Source organism: Dioscorea cayenensis, chromosome 18 (assembly GCF_009730915.1).
Source record: "Dioscorea cayenensis subsp. rotundata cultivar TDr96_F1 chromosome 18, TDr96_F1_v2_PseudoChromosome.rev07_lg8_w22 25.fasta, whole genome shotgun sequence".
Taxonomy (NCBI): Eukaryota; Viridiplantae; Streptophyta; class Magnoliopsida; order Dioscoreales; family Dioscoreaceae; genus Dioscorea; species Dioscorea cayenensis.
In genome coordinates this window covers 108,723-127,335 of record NC_052488.1, presented here as the reverse complement: position 1 = coordinate 127,335, position 18,613 = coordinate 108,723, and the positions used below count along the sequence as shown (strand labels likewise).

General features: G+C 35.1%; 6 protein-coding genes across 6 annotated transcripts; 5 read left to right on the top strand and 1 right to left on the bottom strand.

Moving 5' to 3' along the window:
- Positions 1–1,360: 1,360 nt before the first annotated feature.
- Positions 1,361–3,170, top strand: LOC120282137 (ervatamin-B-like). The gene is made up of 2 exons (XM_039288888.1): positions 1,361–1,397; positions 2,851–3,170. The coding sequence occupies exons 1-2, from the start codon at positions 1,361–1,363 to the stop codon at positions 3,168–3,170; spliced, it is 357 nt and encodes a 118-aa protein (XP_039144822.1).
- Positions 3,171–3,330: 160 nt separating this feature from the next.
- On the top strand, positions 3,331–5,134 carry LOC120282135 (ervatamin-B-like). The gene is made up of 3 exons (XM_039288887.1): positions 3,331–3,367; positions 3,885–3,944; positions 4,815–5,134. Exons 1-3 carry the CDS (start codon positions 3,331–3,333, stop codon positions 5,132–5,134), a joined length of 417 nt encoding a protein of 138 aa, XP_039144821.1.
- A 160-nt stretch (positions 5,135–5,294) lies between these two features.
- On the top strand, positions 5,295–7,505 carry LOC120282134 (senescence-specific cysteine protease SAG12-like). Its single transcript, XM_039288886.1, has 5 exons — positions 5,295–5,331; positions 5,849–5,916; positions 6,060–6,289; positions 6,966–7,050; positions 7,476–7,505. Exons 1-5 carry the CDS (start codon positions 5,295–5,297, stop codon positions 7,503–7,505), a joined length of 450 nt encoding a protein of 149 aa, XP_039144820.1.
- A 986-nt stretch (positions 7,506–8,491) lies between these two features.
- LOC120282463 (E3 ubiquitin-protein ligase EL5-like) lies at positions 8,492–9,506 on the bottom strand. Its single transcript, XM_039289284.1, has one exon. It carries the CDS (start codon positions 9,245–9,247, stop codon positions 8,558–8,560), a length of 690 nt encoding a protein of 229 aa, XP_039145218.1. The 5' UTR covers positions 9,248–9,506; the 3' UTR covers positions 8,492–8,557.
- A 1,332-nt stretch (positions 9,507–10,838) lies between these two features.
- Positions 10,839–13,284, top strand: LOC120282585 (triacylglycerol lipase 2-like). The gene is given in 10 exon segments (XM_039289425.1): positions 10,839–11,251; positions 11,342–11,416; positions 11,418–11,456; positions 11,537–11,677; positions 11,782–11,895; positions 11,985–12,128; positions 12,267–12,307; positions 12,425–12,504; positions 12,644–12,739; positions 12,850–13,284. Coding segments are annotated over 10 exon segments (1,290 nt in total). The 5' UTR covers positions 10,839–11,014; the 3' UTR covers positions 13,173–13,284.
- Positions 13,285–13,997: 713 nt separating this feature from the next.
- Positions 13,998–18,176, top strand: LOC120282617 (uncharacterized protein C23H3.12c). The gene is given in 9 exon segments (XM_039289453.1): positions 13,998–14,018; positions 14,020–14,196; positions 14,325–14,389; positions 14,502–14,600; positions 16,123–16,170; positions 16,269–16,338; positions 16,658–16,729; positions 17,279–17,380; positions 17,698–18,176. Coding segments are annotated over 9 exon segments (801 nt in total). The 3' UTR covers positions 17,845–18,176.
- Positions 18,177–18,613: the final 437 nt, after the last annotated feature.

The window sequence follows — 18,613 nt, the reverse complement described above, 5'->3', positions numbered from 1 at the left end:
CGCCGCATTTTGGGGTCCACTTGACGAGAGAATATTCACTAAAATAAATAAATAAATCAATCAAATTTTCTTTTTCTTGTTTTAAAACAACCATATTTACAGATTTACACACTTTTTTTGAGATTAGAAAGACAATTTAAAAAAATAATAATAATAACAAATTCATACAAATTCCATGCATTGATGCATCATCAATATCATCGTCAATTGTGCATTCCTTGGTGTCTCTTGGACTCAAAAAAAGAAGAAGAAGAAGAAGCCACGCCCATGGCTTTTTGACTCCAGAGTCTGGTCAACGATGACAATCTTGGAGAAGAACTCACCGGAGTCTTATTATTATTATTATTATTATTATTATTATTATTATTATCCATTGATGGCCTTTCACCATCAAGAGCAGGAATTACTTCAATCTGAATCTCATCAACCCTTTGTAATCTCTGGTTATCACCAGACGTTGTCCCTCCGGCGAACTCCCCAGTGACGTTGCAGCGGCAAAGATGACTCCGGCGACTATTATCTCGCTACCTATGACTATTCCGTCGCCGGAGTTGGTTGTCGACATTGTTTGTTGGTTACATTACATGGAAAATGTTAAGTATCTGAGAATTTCATGTATATATATATAAATAAAGTTGATGAGGAGATGAAGAAAGAATCCAACATATAGTTCACAGTAGTCATGTCACGTTCAAAGTTCAAAGTGGCTGCTGCCTGCTAAGTTGAAGAGATGCTTTCTTATTTTGCTTCTAATTAGTAATTAATGCTCTTCTTCTTTGACAAGTCTATACTTTTGCTTTTGTTGGTGAAATCAGGAATCTTTTGTTTTTTGTGTGTGCCTGTCTGCGTGCGGGGAGTATATATATATATATATATATATATATAGGCAATATTCCCTATTTCTGCACATCATTCTCTCTCTTTGGCTCTTTGGCCCGCTCATGCTCATGTCTAACAAGTTGACATTTTAAGAAACACATGTAATATATATGTATTGGTCTTATTTATACAATTATACATTAATATACACATGTGAGAAATTTCAATTCGATTCAAATTTTACATATAATCATATTCATTCAATTGATCTTAAATTATTTAGACTTAGATTGTAAATTGGGTACCCGTTAATAGAATTGGTTTTTGTGAATTTGATTTTGAATTTGAATTTTTATTATGTTAAAAAAATCACTAAGTCTATTTTTTAATATAGATTTTAATTTTTATTCTTTGAGCATCATGAAGGTTATCCTAATCATGATGTTACTATAGTTGGGTACGGGAAAGAGCATAATGGGATCAAGTATTGGTTGATAAAAAAATCATGGGGAAAAAATTAGGGGAAAAGGGCTACATGAAGATGGCGAGGGATATTGGATTACGTAACGGTGTTTCCGGTATTGTGATGTGTGAAGTATTCCCTATTGTTTGAAGGTAGTAAATACATTCTTTTTTATTTTATATATGCTGGATATTATAAAATAGTGAGAAATATCTCAAGTTTTTTTTTGTGTTTGATTGACCGACAGAGCTACCAACTGCGATGAGGAATTCATTCCAACATTGTTAGAGAAGCGCAGAGACATGTATTTAGAATTTACTATTTACTTCCCCTGTTTGTTAATTATTAGTTATTGGAATTAATTAAATGTGCTAACATGGCCTGCCTCCAGGTTTCTTCACAACTATGGTGTTGAGTGTTGAGGGGTAATGTAGTTAGTTTATTTGAATGAGACAAATTATAATACATAGGCCTTCGAGGGACAAAATATATTAGAAGGACTAAAGGGACAGACTGAATTTATTAGAGGGACTAAAGAGACCGAATGATTATATTAAAGGGACTGAAGGAACAGGCTGTATATATTAAAGCAACTAAATATGGTATTCTACCTTTTTATTCTATGTGTATAGGTTCCTCTCGGGCCTTTCTTTGCGTTAGTCTACGTGGAGGGAGCCTTTAAGATCAGCACATGTCGGTTGGTTTCTCTGTCTGCACAACAACTTATAGATTATGACAGGAGATTGTGGCAATATAATTAATGCATTCAATTATTTGAATAAGGAATGGTGGCGTGACATCAAAAGATAACTATCCCTATACGTGAAAACTTAGGGTTCTTTGCCGAGAGCGGAAAGCAAGGACACCCGTAGCACATATCGGTGATTATCGGGTGTGTGCACGCAAAGCGAGGAGGCTTTGCTTAAAGCTGTAGCTCACCAACTAGTTTCAGCTGCTGTCTTTTCTGAAAAAAAGTAGACTTTAGGCAATATAGAGGTAGTTTATTCTTTAAACATCATGAAGGTTATCCTAATCATGCTGTTACTATAGTTGGGTACGGGAAAGAACGTAATGGGATCAAGTATTTGTTGATAAAAAAATAGTAGAATACCCTATTTAATCCCTCTAATATAGTCAGTCTTCCCCTTTGGTCTCTCTAAAACAAAACACACCCTGAAACAAAACACTATACTAAAGACTAACTCAACTCTAACAAAATAACACAATACCAGCTGAAAAAGAAAAACAAAACTAACACCAAATGAGAAACAACTGAACACTAGAAATGAATGAAAGAATGCTCCTGTGCTAACATGGCCTGCCTCCAGGTTTCTTCACCAATATGGTGTTGAGTGTTGAGGGGTAGTGTAGTCAGTTTATTTGAATGAGACAAATTATAATACATAGGCCTACGAAAGACAAAATATATTAGAGGGACTAAAGGGACAGACTGACTATATTAGAGGGAATAAATGGATAGACTGACTATATTAAAGGGACTCAAGGGACAGACTGAATATATTAAAGTGACTAAATATGGTATTCTACCTTTTATTCTATGTGTATAGGTTCCTGTTGGGCCTTTGCTGCTTTAGCTGTTGTGGAGGGAGCCTTTAAGATCAGCACGGGCCGCTTGATTTCTCTGTCTGCACAACAACTTGTAAATTATGACAGGATGAGCCATGGATGCTGTGGTGGCAGTAGGGTGAGTGCATTCAAGTATATTGGCGTGATATCAGAAGATAACTATCTACACATACGAACTCAAGGTTGCTGGCAGGAATGGAAAGTAAGGACACTAGTAGCATATATCAGTGATTTTCAGCATGTGCCTACAAACGAGGAGGCTTTGGTTAAAGTTGTAGCCCATCAACTAGTGATGAAGTAGATTTTGCGCATTATAGAGGTGGTTTATTGTTTGAGCATCATGAAGGTTATCCTAATCATGATGTTACTATAGTTGGGTACGGGAAAGAGCATAATGGGATCAAGTATTGGTTGATAAAAAAATCATGGGGAAAAAATTAGGGGAAAAGGGCTACATGAAGATGGCGAGGGATATTGGATTACGTAACGGTGTTTCCGGTATTGTGATGTGTGAAGTATTCCCTATTGTTTGAAGGTAGTAAATACATTCTTTTTTATTTTATATATGCTGGATATTATAAAATAGTGAGAAATATCTCAAGTTTTTTTTTGTGTTTGATTGACCGACAGAGCTACCAACTGCGATGAGGAATTCATTCCAACATTGTTAGAGAAGCGCAGAGACATGTATTTAGAATTTACTATTTACTTCCCCTGTTTGTTAATTATTAGTTATTGGAATTAATTAAATGTGCTAACATGGCCTGCCTCCAGGTTTCTTCACAACTATGGTGTTGAGTGTTGAGGGGTAATGTAGTTAGTTTATTTGAATGAGACAAATTATAATACATAGGCCTTCGAGGGACAAAATATATTAGAAGGACTAAAGGGACAGACTGAATTTATTAGAGGGACTAAAGAGACCGAATGATTATATTAAAGGGACTGAAGGAACAGGCTGTATATATTAAAGCAACTAAATATGGTATTCTACCTTTTTATTCTATGTGTATAGGTTCCTCTCGGGCCTTTGCTGCGTTAGCTGCTGTGGAGGGAGCCTTTAAGATCAGCACATGTCGGTTGGTTTCTCTGTCTGCACAACAACTTATAGATTATGACAGGAGATTGTGGCAATATAATTAATGCATTCAATTATTTGAATAAGGAATGGTGGCGTGACATCAAAAGATAACTATCCCTATACAGAAACTTAGGGTTGCTGCCAGGAACGGAAAGCAAGGACACCCGTAGCACATATCAGTGATTATCAGTGTGTGCCTGCAAACGAGGAGGCTTTGCTTAAAGCTGTAGCTCACCAACTAGTTTCAGCTGCTGTCTTTTCTGAAAAAAAGTAGACTTTAGGCAATATAGAGGTAGTTTATTCTTTAAACATCATGAAGGTTATCCTAATCATGTCATTACTATAGTTGGGTACGGGAAAGAACGTAATGGGATCAAGTATTTGTTGATAAAAAAATAGTAGAATACCCTATTTAATCCCTCTAATATAGTCAGTCTTCCCCTTTGGTCTCTCTAAAACAAAACACACCCTGAAACAAAACACTATACTAAAGACTAACTCAACTCTAACAAAATAACACAATACCAGCTGAAAAAGAAAAACAAAACTAACACCAAATGAGAAACAACTGAACACTAGAAATGAATGAAAGAATGCTCCTGTGCTAACATGGCCTGCCTCCAGGTTTCTTCACCAATATGGTGTTGAGTGTTGAGGGGTAGTGTAGTCAGTTTATTTGAATGAGACAAATTATAATACATAGGCCTACGAAAGACAAAATATATTAGAGGGACTAAAGGGACAGACTGACTATATTAGAGGGAATAAATGGATAGACTGACTATATTAAAGGGACTCAAGGGACAGACTGAATATATTAAAGTGACTAAATATGGTATTCTACCTTTTATTCTATGTGTATAGGTTCCTGTTGGGCCTTTGCTGCTTTAGCTGTTGTGGAGGGAGCCTTTAAGATCAGCACGGGCCGCTTGATTTCTCTGTCTGCACAACAACTTGTAAATTATGACAGGATGAGCCATGGATGCTGTGGTGGCAGTAGGGTGAGTGCATTCAAGTATATTGGCGTGATATCAGAAGATAACTATCTACACATACGAACTCAAGGTTGCTGGCAGGAATGGAAAGTAAGGACACTAGTAGCATATATCAGTGATTTTCAGCATGTGCCTACAAACGAGGAGGCTTTGGTTAAAGTTGTAGCCCATCAACTAGTGATGAAGTAGATTTTGCGCATTATAGAGGTGGTTTATTGTTTGAGCATCATGAAGGTTATCCTAATCATGATGTTACTATAGTTGGGTACGGGAAAGAGCATAATGGGATCAAGTATTGGTTGATAAAAAATTCATGGGGAAAAAATTAGGGGAAAAGGGCTACATGAAGATGGCGAGGGATATTGGATTACGTAACGGTGTTTCCGGTATTGCGATGTGTGAAGTATTCCCTATTGTTTGAAGGTAGTAAATACATTCTTTTTTATTTTATATATGCTGGATATTATAAAATAGTGAGAAATATCTCAAGTTTTTTTTTGTGTTTGCTTGACCGACAGTGCTACCAACTGCAATGAGGAATTCATTCCAACATTGTTAGAGAAGCGCAGAGACATGTATTTAGAATTTACTATTTACTTCCCCTGTTTGTTAATTATTAGTTATTGGAATTAATTAAATGTGCTAACATGGCCTGCCTCCAGGTTTCTTCACAACTATGGTGTTGAGTGTTGAGGGGTAATGTAGTTAGTTTATTTGAATGAGACAAATTATAATACATAGGCCTTCGAGGGACAAAATATATTAGAAGGACTAAAGGGACAGACTGAATTTATTAGAGGGACTAAAGAGACCGAATGATTATATTAAAGGGACTGAAGGAACAGGCTGTATATATTAAAGCAACTAAATATGGTATTCTACCTTTTTATTCTATGTGTATAGGTTCCTCTCGGGCCTTTGCTGCGTTAGCTGCTGTGGAGGGAGCCTTTAAGATCAGCACATGTCGGTTGGTTTCTCTGTCTGCACAACAACTTATAGATTATGACAGGAGATTGTGGCAATATAATTAATGCATTCAATTATTTGAATAAGGAATGGTGGCGTGACATCAAAAGATAACTATCCCTATACAGAAACTTAGGGTTGCTGCCAGGAACGGAAAGCAAGGACACCCGTAGCACATATCAGTGATTATCAGTGTGTGCCTGCAAACGAGGAGGCTTTGCTTAAAGCTGTAGCTCACCAACTAGTTTCAGCTGCTGTCTTTTCTGAAAAAGTAGACTTTAGGCAATATAGAGGTAGTTTATTCTTTAAACATCATGAAGGTTATCCTAATCATGCTGTTACTATAGTTGGGTACGGGAAAGAACGTAATGGGATCAAGTATTTGTTGATAAAAAAATAGTAGAATACCCTATTTAATCCCTCTAATATAGTCAGTCTTCCCCTTTGGTCTCTCTAAAACAAAACACACCCTGAAACAAAACACTATACTAAAGACTAACTCAACTCTAACAAAATAACACAATACCAGCTGAAAAAGAAAAACAAAACTAACACCAAATGAGAAACAACTGAACACTAGAAATGAATGAAAGAATGCTCCTGTGCTAACATGGCCTGCCTCCAGGTTTCTTCACCAATATGGTGTTCAGTGTTGAGTGGTAATGTAGTCAGTTTATTTGAATATTTGGAACACATGACAGTGAGAGCATATTTGGTACTCTAAAACCCCATATTCTTCACGTTTATTTCTAGTTTTGCGCCCATAAACCCGAAACCCTAAACCCTTATCTAATTTCTATTCAAAGGAACTCCTAACCTATAGAATGCGTTCTCCCTATCCCAAGATTCGAGGTAATGAGTTTCTATCAATACGTCCCCCGTAAGCTTGGCTGGATAGGCGAAAGGCGAGAGATGGGCTTCGGACCAACCAACCTATGACCGAAAAGAACAAAAGTTCGTCACGGTGAAGACAAAGCCAATGAAGAGAAAACCCTAGGATTTTGGTTGTGTGCTCTCACTGTCAGGTGTAAAATGACTACATTACCCTCAACAGTCAGCACCATATTGGCCAGGATATAAGGGCAGAGAATGTGAAGGGAGGCTATGTTTCTGGTTGCTTTTCCATAGTTTCTGAGAATGTTAGCATAGAATGGGAAACAATAAATGAAAGACAGAGACTGGGGCTCGGTTCAGGACACCATATTGCTTTTCCTTCTGGTGTTTTTTTTTTTTGTAATGCACATTAATTCTTTTATATTCCTTTTATCTGTTAATTTGGAGCAGAGTGTATTCTGAATGGTATTTACACCTTGAAAAGTGTCACACATTCTGTTCATCAATGGGCTAGCAGCATAATTGGAGGCATAGTTATGATATTTTAATCTGACTAATTTACTGCAAAACCAATTATAGAGTTAAGTAAACAAATTGTATGTTTGGCTCAAAAAATAGAGAAAATTTTATAAATAATATATTTAAACATTATGGGATTTATTTTTCACTTTTTTTGTGTTTTTGTGCTGTCCGCATGGGTCAGTTTTTCTAGTTTGGCTAATGCTTATAGTTATCTGTTGATGCTGATGGTGATCGGTGATTGAAGTGTACGACTAGTGGTGTGGAGTCAGCAGCATGGCTTGGGCAATGGCCGTCGACTCTTCTCAAGCATGGCTAGAAGCGAACGGGCTTGTGCATAATATGGGTGGTGGTGGACCACGCTAATGGTCACTGTACCTGTAATGTTATGAGAAAGAATGGTGTGTTTTGAATGGGAATATAATATAGTATCTACTGTTTAAGTTTACTGACCAATGTGGTCAGAATTAGTGGAGTATAATATAGTAGTTGAAGGGATGTTTTCTTGTTTTGCTTTCTAATTGCTTTTCTTCTTTGACAAGTCTATGCTTTTGCTTTTGTTTGTGAAATTTGGAATCTTTCATTTTTGTGTGTGTGTGCGCGCGTGTGGACAATATTGGACCCCCTTCCCCTATTTCTGCATATCATTCTCTCTTTGGCCCGCTCATGTCTAACAAGTTGACTATTTAGGAAACACATGCAATATATACGTATTGGTCTTATTTATTCCCTCTGTTCCGAATTAGATGTCGTTTTAGCCTTTTGCACAATAATTAAGAACAACAATAAATTTTTTTGGGATATGTATAATTTCAATTAAAACTAAGTTAAATGACCAAATTACCCATTTTCTTGGGACTACAATTATATTTTTATATGATTCTCTTTATTAATTTTTCCACCCATTACATCATTGGTTTTTTTTCTTTTTAAAATACTCCAATTGAAATTACTTATTAAATATGGGTAGAATTGGAAAAAAAAAATCTTTATCTTCATAACATAAAACGACAATTATTTTGGAATATTTTTTGCTTCTTAAAACGACATCTAATTCGGAACGGAGGGAGTATAGAATTATACATCGAAGGGTGGATTAAAAGTAAAAACAAAATCAATGGCTAGAATTAAAAGTAAAAACAATGGCTAGGATTTAATTAAGGGTTGGGTCTCACAAAATCAATCAATCAAAATTTTTTTTATTTATACACCCTTTTGAGATACACAACCTTTTGAGATTATAATTAAAAAAAAAAAATCTCACAAATTTCAAGCATTGATGCATCATCATCGTCAATTGTGCATTCCCTGGTCTTCTATGTCACCTTCTCTTGTACTCAAAGAAGAAGAAGAAGAAGCCACGGCCATGGTTCTCTTCCCTTGACTCCAGAGTCTGGTCAAAGATCTCAATCTTGGAGAAGAACTCACCGGAGTCTTATTCCTATTGCTACTATTCATCACGTCCTGATCCATTGATGGCGTTTCATCATCAAGAGCAGGAATTACTTCAACCTGAATCTCATCAACCCTTTGTAATCTCTGGTTATCAGCGGACGTTGTCCCTCCGGCGACCTTCCCAGTGATGTCGCAGCGGCAAAGAGGACACGTGGAGTGCGAGCTCAGCCACACGTCAATGCAAACCAAGTGAAACCCATGCTTACACAGTGGGAGTAACCGGGCCTTCTCGCCGTCGCCGATATCCGACAAACAAACGGCGCACTCTACTCCGTCTGACGAACTAAATCTAACCACAGGGATGGATTGGATGACTGCTTCTTCAAGTCCTGTGCTGGTTCTTAGCTCCAAGGTGGTGGTTGGTATAGCATCACCGGAGTGGCTGCTGCCGCGGAGGTGGTGTCTGCCTATAGTGTAGAAATAAATAAAGAAGGCGAAAGCTACTAACATGAAGAAGAAGATGACTCCGGCGACGATTATCTCGGTTCCTATGACTATTCCGGTGCCGGAGTTGGTGGTTGTCGACATTGCTTGTTGTTAATTACATGCAAAGTGTAAGTATCTAAGAATATATATATTTCAAGGTACGTGACTTATATAAATAAAGTTGATGAGAAGAAGATCAAGAAATGAAAAGAATACAAAGTTCAAAGTCACATGCATTCAAAGTTCAAAGTGGCTGCTGGCTGCTTTGAAGTAGATTGAAAGAGTAATAACTAGATATATGTTCAAGACTTCAAGAGATGCTTTCTTATTTTGCTTCTAATTGCTCTTCTTCTTTGACAAGTCTAAGCTTTTGCTTTTGCTTTTGTTTGTGGAATATCAGGAATCTTTCTTTTTGTGTGTGCGTGTGAGTGTGCGTGTGCGTGTGTGGTGGATGAAATATCTAACAAGTTGATTGCTGAGGAAACACATGATGCAATACGTATTCTTCTCATTTATATATCGATATACACATGTGAGATATTTTAATACGATCTAAATTTTAAATTTAATTACAATTATATAGAATTAGATTGTAAATTGAGCCTGCGCCAAAACAGAGCTGGTTTTTGAATTTGAATCTTTATTATGTTAAAAAAAAACATCGGTAGAAAGAAGTCTGTTTTTTTTATTAAAACTAAAAAATCAGTGGATTAAATAAAAAAACTGTTATAATAAAATTTTAATCATAAATTAATACTTGATTGAAATAAATTACTTTTAACCCGAATTTGATTATTGTAATTAATATTTATACAATGTACACCATGAGAGATAAATTAAAAAAATATATATTAATTCTGATGTTAATCCTTAAAACAACATTATTTAGTGATTTATTTATTTTATTAAAAAAAGAAAAAGAAAAAAACAGCACTATCTCATCCACTGGATTTTAATGGTGGAGAATGCTAGGGTGTTTGCACGTTATAATAATAAAATTTGTTTGATATATCCACATCCCTTTCTCATTTTTTCTCTGTTTTTATCAACAAATATGGTCTATATATTTATTTATTTTATCTTTTTAAAAAATTAAACAAGATATAGTGAAAATATATAATATTGGTTGAATACTGTCTACACTAAAAAAAGTATCTCTTTTAAATTTATTATGTGACTTATTACTTATATCTCTGATTATTTATACATACTATTAAAGTAGATGTATAATCTATTCCGATAGCGTGAACAATTTTAATTTTTAATAACATTTAAATTTTTATTTACATCTAATTATCTATGTAATAAATGTTCATAAGATCTTTACAATCCAAGGTATAAAATAGTTTTTAGGAGTTGTTTAGTTATATTATTTTATATATATGATATTGCTTTCTTTCAAATTAATTAGTTGCTACGATGGTGTTAAATAAATAAATAAAACAGAAAACAATCGATGTCAACCAGACGTGTCCACTACTTCTAGCTAATTAATGATTCACTATTGGATTATTAATTAACACTGCACTTATATATAGGTCCGTGTCTGATCAAGCAAACAAAGCTCAAAATTGATAATCACCGCTTTATTTATAATTAATTAAAACACGGTATTTATTTTATCTTCTAATTAATGTTGATTCTAATCTGGTCCCAAAACATGAAGACAAATTATGAAATAAACATTCTGAGTTTCCCACCAGGCCATTCAACAACTGATCACCTTCATGTAGATGGAAGTTTCATGGGGTCAAACTAATCACAAAATCCTGGCTTTATATGATCTATACTGCATATATAAATGGCATTCCAAAGCTAATTATTATATATGTTTAAAGATATAGCTAATTAACTAGCTAGCTACCATCAATGGCAATGTACAACAATATTATTGTTTTATACCTGCTATTCTGTGTAATATCATTTGAAGGTGGTCTTGGTGTGAGGATTAACAAGGAGGATCAAGAGCTCTTCATGAGGTCAACTAGTGTTAGCCAAGCTCCAGCTCCATCAGCCATTGTTCCGCCTGCTCCTGCACCAGGTTCAACAGGAGGCACTTGCAAAACTAGAGTGGAGATTTTTGGCTATCCATGTGAAGAACACACTGTAATATACATATATACAATTAATATCTAAATATATTATTTGTTGCTCATTGTTGTTTGATGTGCATAAATGAATGTCATTTTAATACAGGTGACAACTGAAGATGGTTATATACTAAGCATTCAGAGAATTCCAAATGGCCGATCTGGCTCTAACTCCGGAGCAAGCAAAGACTCCTGTTTTGCTGCAACATGGACTCATGATGGTAAATATTACAAAGTTAATCTAATTAATATATATTTGTTTAGCGATTAACTAATTGGATATATATATATTATGTGGCAGGATGGAACTACATGGCTGATGAATTCAGCAGATGAATCACTCGGCTACATTCTTGCAGACAATGGATATGATGTGTGGATTGCTAACTCTCGCGGCACCATTTACAGTCTTGGTCACACCTCCCTCTCTGCTGCTGATCCTGTTCGTTTTCTTTAAGGACCAATTTTTAATCAAATATAATCAACTCTTTGAGCTAATTAATGATAAATAAGTATATGTTTTGCTATATATGTATACGCCATCAGGAGTATTGGAACTGGTCATGGGATGAACTCACTGCATATGATCTTCCTGCCACCTTTGAATATGTTTATAATCAGACAGGCCAGCAACAACTACATTATGTTGGTCATTCTTTGGTAACTACTGCTATATATATATGTATATACATGAACATGCATGTATGTTCTTATAAAACCTCAACCATATATAATGAATGTCGTTGCAGGGAACCTTGATTGCCATGACATCCTTCTGCCAAGGAAATCTGGTGAACATGTTGAAATCTGCTGCACTTCTTGGCCCCGTCGCTTACATGGATCAAGTGGACTCTCCTCTCGCACGTGGTGCCGCTGATTCATTCATTGCTGATGTAAAGTTCATGCATATGCATGCATGCATTATATATATTTAACATCAAAAATTACCTTTAGTATATATTTTAAATTATAGATCTCATTGATTCAATTATATATATCTCTGTTGATATACACTTCTTGTTTGCCTGCAGGCTATTTATTGGTTAGGCCTTGACCAGTTTGATCCAAATGGGTAAATGCTTATAAACTATATATATATATGCCTCATGTTTAAATTTATACACAATTATCAGTTATCTATTAATTAATGGTTTAACTTAATTTCATAAATCATATATAACCAACACAGAGAAGCAGTGCACAACCTTCTCGCAAAGCTCTGCAAAGAACCTCATGTGAACTGCTTTGATCTGTTGACATCCTTCACAGGTATATATATATATATATATATATACGTAATGCATGCTTTGCTAGCTAGTATTAATTTCATGCATGCATGGATTTGCAAGCATTTAAAATACATTAAATTGAATGTGAATCGTTAATTTGAAAATTTATAAAACTTCAGGTCCAAACTGCTGCCTCAACTCCTCAGCTGTAGAAGTTTTCCTGGATCATGAACCACAATCCACGGCAACCAAGAACATGGTTCATTTATCTCAAAGTAATTAATCACAAGTAGTCTCAATTGCAGTACTTCTATGTACATTGAAATTTAATTTTCAAACATATATAATTAAATTAAAATCTCTTAATTAATAAATATGAATGCAGTGATCCGCAGAGGTACAGTGACTAAATATGACTATGATGATGCAACGGAGAACATGGAACACTATGGACAAAGTAGCCCACCGGCTTACAACATATCAGGGATGGCAAGTGATATTCCTCTCTTGTTTGGGTATGGAGGGCAGGACCAATTGGCTGACGTTAAGGACGTGGAGCACTTGTTGCAGGCCATACAACCCCATGATCAAGACAAGTTGACTATTCACTATCTTGCTAAGTATTCACACGCTGACTTGGTCATGGCTGTCAACGCCAAGCAAGACCTCTATGATCCTATTTTGGACTTCTTCCATCTCCACTCTTAGATCCATTATATATATATATATATATATATCATGTTTCTTTTGTATAAATGTTTATATTTCATCTTTGCAATGCTGTTGATTTGGACTGTGTTTCGAGGAAAACAATGTACTACATAAGCTATAATTTTAATTAGTTTAATTTTTATTTCACTGTTTTTTATATTAAAAAAAAGATAAATCAGTAAGTTATATTAGAAAAAAAGTAAATGCAAATTAATTCAAGGACATACAATATAGTTAAGTAATGAAATAGATGAATAAAATAGCTAACTGTATATATAAAAGGTTTAGTGTTGTCACATAAAACCACCAAAGATGATTTTGTCTTAATTAGGTATTATTAAAAATGTTTGAAAAGCAAAGCAAAAGGGAAATTTTGAAGTCTAATTTAATATTAGAAGTTAGAACACTTGAATAGTTGACATGTCAAACAGTTGACAAAGTCAAAATACAGCGATTAAACGGTTGAGATTTCCAGGATTTTTCCCGGGCTCACTGCTCATAGTTTGTTTTTCCTGCCGGCCAACCACCTTCATTGATACATTAATTTTCCATTTTTATTAAATATATATATATATTAAGAGTTTATATATACTCATATATATATATATATATATATATCTATTTATTTGAAAAATAAATAGATAAACAGGGTGCTGACGTGGCAAGGTGGTGGGCATAGAGAGGGTCGGTTTTGGGGTCTCACTAGTGACTAGTCTAGTAAAAAGTGTATATACTTCGAGGCTGGGAATTGAAGGGAACGCAAAGGGCCTTCTTTTCGCACTGTCCCTTTCGTTTCTAGGTTTTACGTTTTCTCGGGAAACCATGAGAGCTCGGATTGTTGTTTTTCCCGATCAAAGGACGGACTTGGTGCTTTGCTCGATCCCTCGATCCTCTTTCAGGGCCCCATCCCTCCCCCTCGTTGCCTTCCTCCTCGTGGAAGGATCTCTGGACCACCATCCGTTCTGGCCAGAGGCCCGCAACCGAGAACGCTGAGATTGTTGTTGATTTTGTTGCCGATAAGGTCAGTCGCATTCCCAAATCCAAAGCATACATCAACTTTTCCCTCATCTCACATTCTCTCGTTCTTTGATTTGATCATCTGTTTGCTGTTTTTTTCCCCTTTTTTTTTGTTTTATAAATATGGTTTAGATGAATAGAGGGTGGAGTGCGCTTGAGAAGGCTCCTCCAGGGACGATAAAGAGTAAAATCCACAGGTTCTTTTAAAAGTAGCATTGGAGCTTTCATTTTTTGAATAAAAGGTAGGATTTTGTTCATACTCTTTGTAGGTGTCTTTTAGATTTATGTGGAGGTTTTGTGCTGTTGCAGCTTGGGATTGAAGTTGCTGTCTCAGGTGAAGCCATCGGAAATATTCTTGAAGTCTGTTTCCAAGGACATTACCAAGCTGGAGATTACTTACCCCGCCAGGTTCATCAATACTTGATCAATTTTGAATGATTAAAATGTTCCATCTGCTTGTTATAGATCTCTTATTATTCATTTATCATAATCTTTATTGTTGAAGTGATTTAGGATGCATGAGAAGATAGACATGATTGTGCAAATCAGTCTATATTAGACTGAATTTCACGTAACCCACTGAAAAGTGCTGCATTTTTCTTCAAATACAAACTACCTGACTTTGGCTTATTAATGCAACTTGAGAACAACTAGGAGCACTATTTTACTTTTGTAAGCCTTCGAAAGGACAATATTCCTCCCTTTGGTCGAGGAAGAAAAAATATCGCAAGGAATTTAGTGTTGTTGAATGTGCTTTTGAGAGGCATGAAATATTTTTTTTGGGATCTATAAACCTCTGAAGGCACTTGTTCAGATATATTCTACTGAAGAAGATGATTTTAAGTATTTATTTCAACCACCATGTGCTTAAACACATAGATATCTAGCTAGTGATATTAGCCTTTTGGATTGGTAGCCTCATTCAGTAACTTATGTTTCTCTTTTCTCACTATGAGTGATGCCCATTTAACTGGGCTCAACCTTTTCAAGACAGATGGTCACCATCTGTCCATGCCAGGGTAAATGTGAAGTCGAAGCATGACCCCTCTCCTCCACATATGAGTATGACAAGTGTTAACCTGAGTTGTCTATCCCGGAGGGACATGTTTGGATTACGTAATCCTATTGTACTGTATTGCCCACCTGAGTTCTTTTCTAGATGAGAGAGTTTGTGGTTTTTTTTCCTTCTTGGCCTATAGCTATCCTTCACCACCTTTGTATTGCAACACTCTATCTTAATTTTTTACTTAGATTTTCAGTTTCAATCTTCTTTTTTTCCGTTTTCTTGATTCAACCATATTCTTATCCTTTAAAACCTTCATAATTTTTTTTTCTGTCTTTTGAAACACTGGTCTTTCTTGTGTCTGTAATATTTTTAATCTTTAATGATTTTGTTTACTTGATTTTGCTTAAATTTTTATTTGAATATGATTTAGGTCTCCTGACTATGGCTCTATTTCTATAAAAGGCAATGTGTGTTATACTATCATGTTCTTGATTCTGCTAAACACAATGTGATTTGTCCACATGTGCGTTTATTTTTATAGAAACCATGGCCTAGTAAGACTATAAGAGCTACATTTTGACCTTTCCTTACTCATCCAGTTTTCCAATAGAACTTTTGGCTTGGGCTGGGTTAGGAGAACTGAATAAATGTTTTGAAGTGATTTTTAAACAAATTCTTGCTGTCACCTATGAAGTGAATTTTTTCTTTAAGATGATGTATGAAGAGTCCGATATTTTTTTTTCTCAAGCTGTTGCATTTCTTTCTGATTTAGTTTGCTAAAGCTTCTTTCTAATATTAATATCCCCTTCAATTTTGTTTGTCAGTGATAGTATTGTCCACAATCTTCTATATTGCACTCATTTTCTCAGGAAGAAATTATCACTAATTTTTCTTTCACATTACTTTCTGAATATAAAAACACAGTTTAAATCCTCGACTTGTGCGCCGAAGGCTCCGGCATGTAGCAGTCAGGTAAAGTTATTCCTTTATTTTAATTACTGAATCATGTGAAAGTAATATAATCTTACACGGCATATTTTTCTTCTGTGGTGAACAATGTGGGAGTGCAGGGGATCAGCTATTCACAAGAAATATTTCTATGGTTCACTTTCTTTGATTCCAGTTACATCCGTGTTCAGTGTAAGTATATATTTAAGGCTCAGACTTAAGCCTGATGATATATTCGAGTTTTATACCTTCTATTATTGTGTCAATTTGGGAATGATTTTCCTTATTCCCATTGTCTCTTGAATGCCATGAGAAAGTAGTTTACAATAAGGGGGGGAAAGAAGGGAAGGGGTGGGGGGGTGGTGGAGGGTCCTATTTTAAGTCAATTCTTCATTATATGATTGTGGGATGGGATACACAGGTATTTGAAATACTCTTTGGGTTTTGGAATTTGATCTCAGAGAATATTACTCTGAACTTGACTCATCTAATGATTCCGAAATCCATGTAGGTCTTGCCCTTGCCTAACATTCCATTCTTTTGGACCTTGTTCCGTGGATATTCAAATTGGAGAGCTCTCCAGGTATGTCAACATTCTTGATTTAAGCATGCTCATTGTTTTGCATCTATTCAATGCTTCATTTTTTAATATCATATACTCATTGTTACTAACTGCTTGAATGTTGTTGTTGTTTATATTGTTGTAATGAAAGTGCCATTCTGATGTTTTTTTTAGCTTGTTCCATAAGAATTAGGTGTACTGCATGGCAACACACTAAAGACTTTGCAAAGGCACTGCAGCTACCCACTAACTTTCAATTTATGTTTTAGATTATTAGATGATGATATGTTTTCCTTGAACTGAAACAAAATACTAATTTTAACTCTTGTAATAGGAATAACATTCTTTACTCTATTGTTTTTTTTTAAAATATTTTACCAATTTTTTTTAGTTTTACTTATTTTCTTTCTTACTTTTGGTATTTATTTTATATATAGGTGACTTTATATATTTACGTTGCCTCAATATGATTTTGAGCACAAAAGATCATTGGGTGTTGACTGAAGCATTCTACTTACATGTAAACGTTTGCACATTTTATCATCTCTTCATTTCTTACGTTTTTTTCAGGGAAGTGAGAGGCTTCTACTATTAGCTTCGGACAGCCCAAGTTTATGGAGTTCACTTGCGACCAAAGGGGATACAACCAAAACTGCAACTCATTCTCCGCTGGTAAGACATCTGGGCTCTTGTGTACATCATTGATAATTTAGCTTGTGGAGATTGCCAATATAGTTCTTAAATGATCTGGACTGCTTTGAAGTATGTTATGTGACATATAAATCGTTCAGCAAGTTAAGGTCTGAATTACATTACTTGTGGCATCGACACTTGTTCATGTCTGGACTGTTCTGAGTGCAAATGTGAAGTGTATAACTTTTATCTTCTTGTCCAGTAATCAATTCAATATATGAAATAAAGTACTAGTTCCGCATGCATAGCAATTTGTCCATGCCATGTTTAATTTTGTGTTCTTTTTCTTGGGAAAGGTTTTGCGGCCATCTGATGATCTTGAGAAAGTGCTGGACATCGATGACAATGAGTATGCTGATAGTAATGAAGCCATTTCGAAAATATGTGAGAGATATCATTTGGACAAGAACGAAGTTATGAAGCATCGGCGATCATCGTCCTAGTCTTTTGGAATTTAATGAGCAACCAAGAGCTTTGAAGATGAAAGCTTTTGAATGGAAGAGTTTTAGTCAGCTGATGATAGTTTAAAGACCAGAGAGGCAGCAGAGTGAGTGAGTGATACAGAGCTTAGAACTGAGTCATGTCATTGCAATGCCTTAAATTTTGCTGATTACTTTGATTCTTTTGTGCATGCATCCCTAAAATGTAGTGCTATTGCCTCTCAAACACTAGTTTCTAAAGTTTTTGTTATTATTTAAATTTATAAACATAGGCCAACTTCGAGGTCAATAACTAACTGTACATACTTTTTGTGAAATCATAGATCTATTCTTTCTGAGTTTCTGCTCACTTTTATTCGTCAACAATCTCTATTAAAATTTGAAATTATTTGATATATTTGAGTTTTGTAATTTCAATGATTTTAACATTAATTTATTGGATGAGATCATAACTATCCATTTTGGGCATTCTTTATTTTAAAATACAAGTATTTTATTAGGACGGAACGGAAGAAAATGCGGGTCACATCAATCTGTTTAAATTTTGTTTTTTAATTTTTAAAAAAAGTAAGAAAAACCTCAACTAATCCCTCTATCAAAATTTCCACTAGAGGTATAAAAAGAGTGCTCTGAATAGGAAACCAAAATCTAATCCAATAAATACTAATTAAATTTTTTTTTAAGAAAAGAAAAGAAAATGGTAAACATGACATGATGGATTTTTCAAAAATAAAAATTTATATAACATGTATAAAATTTGTTAAGATGACAA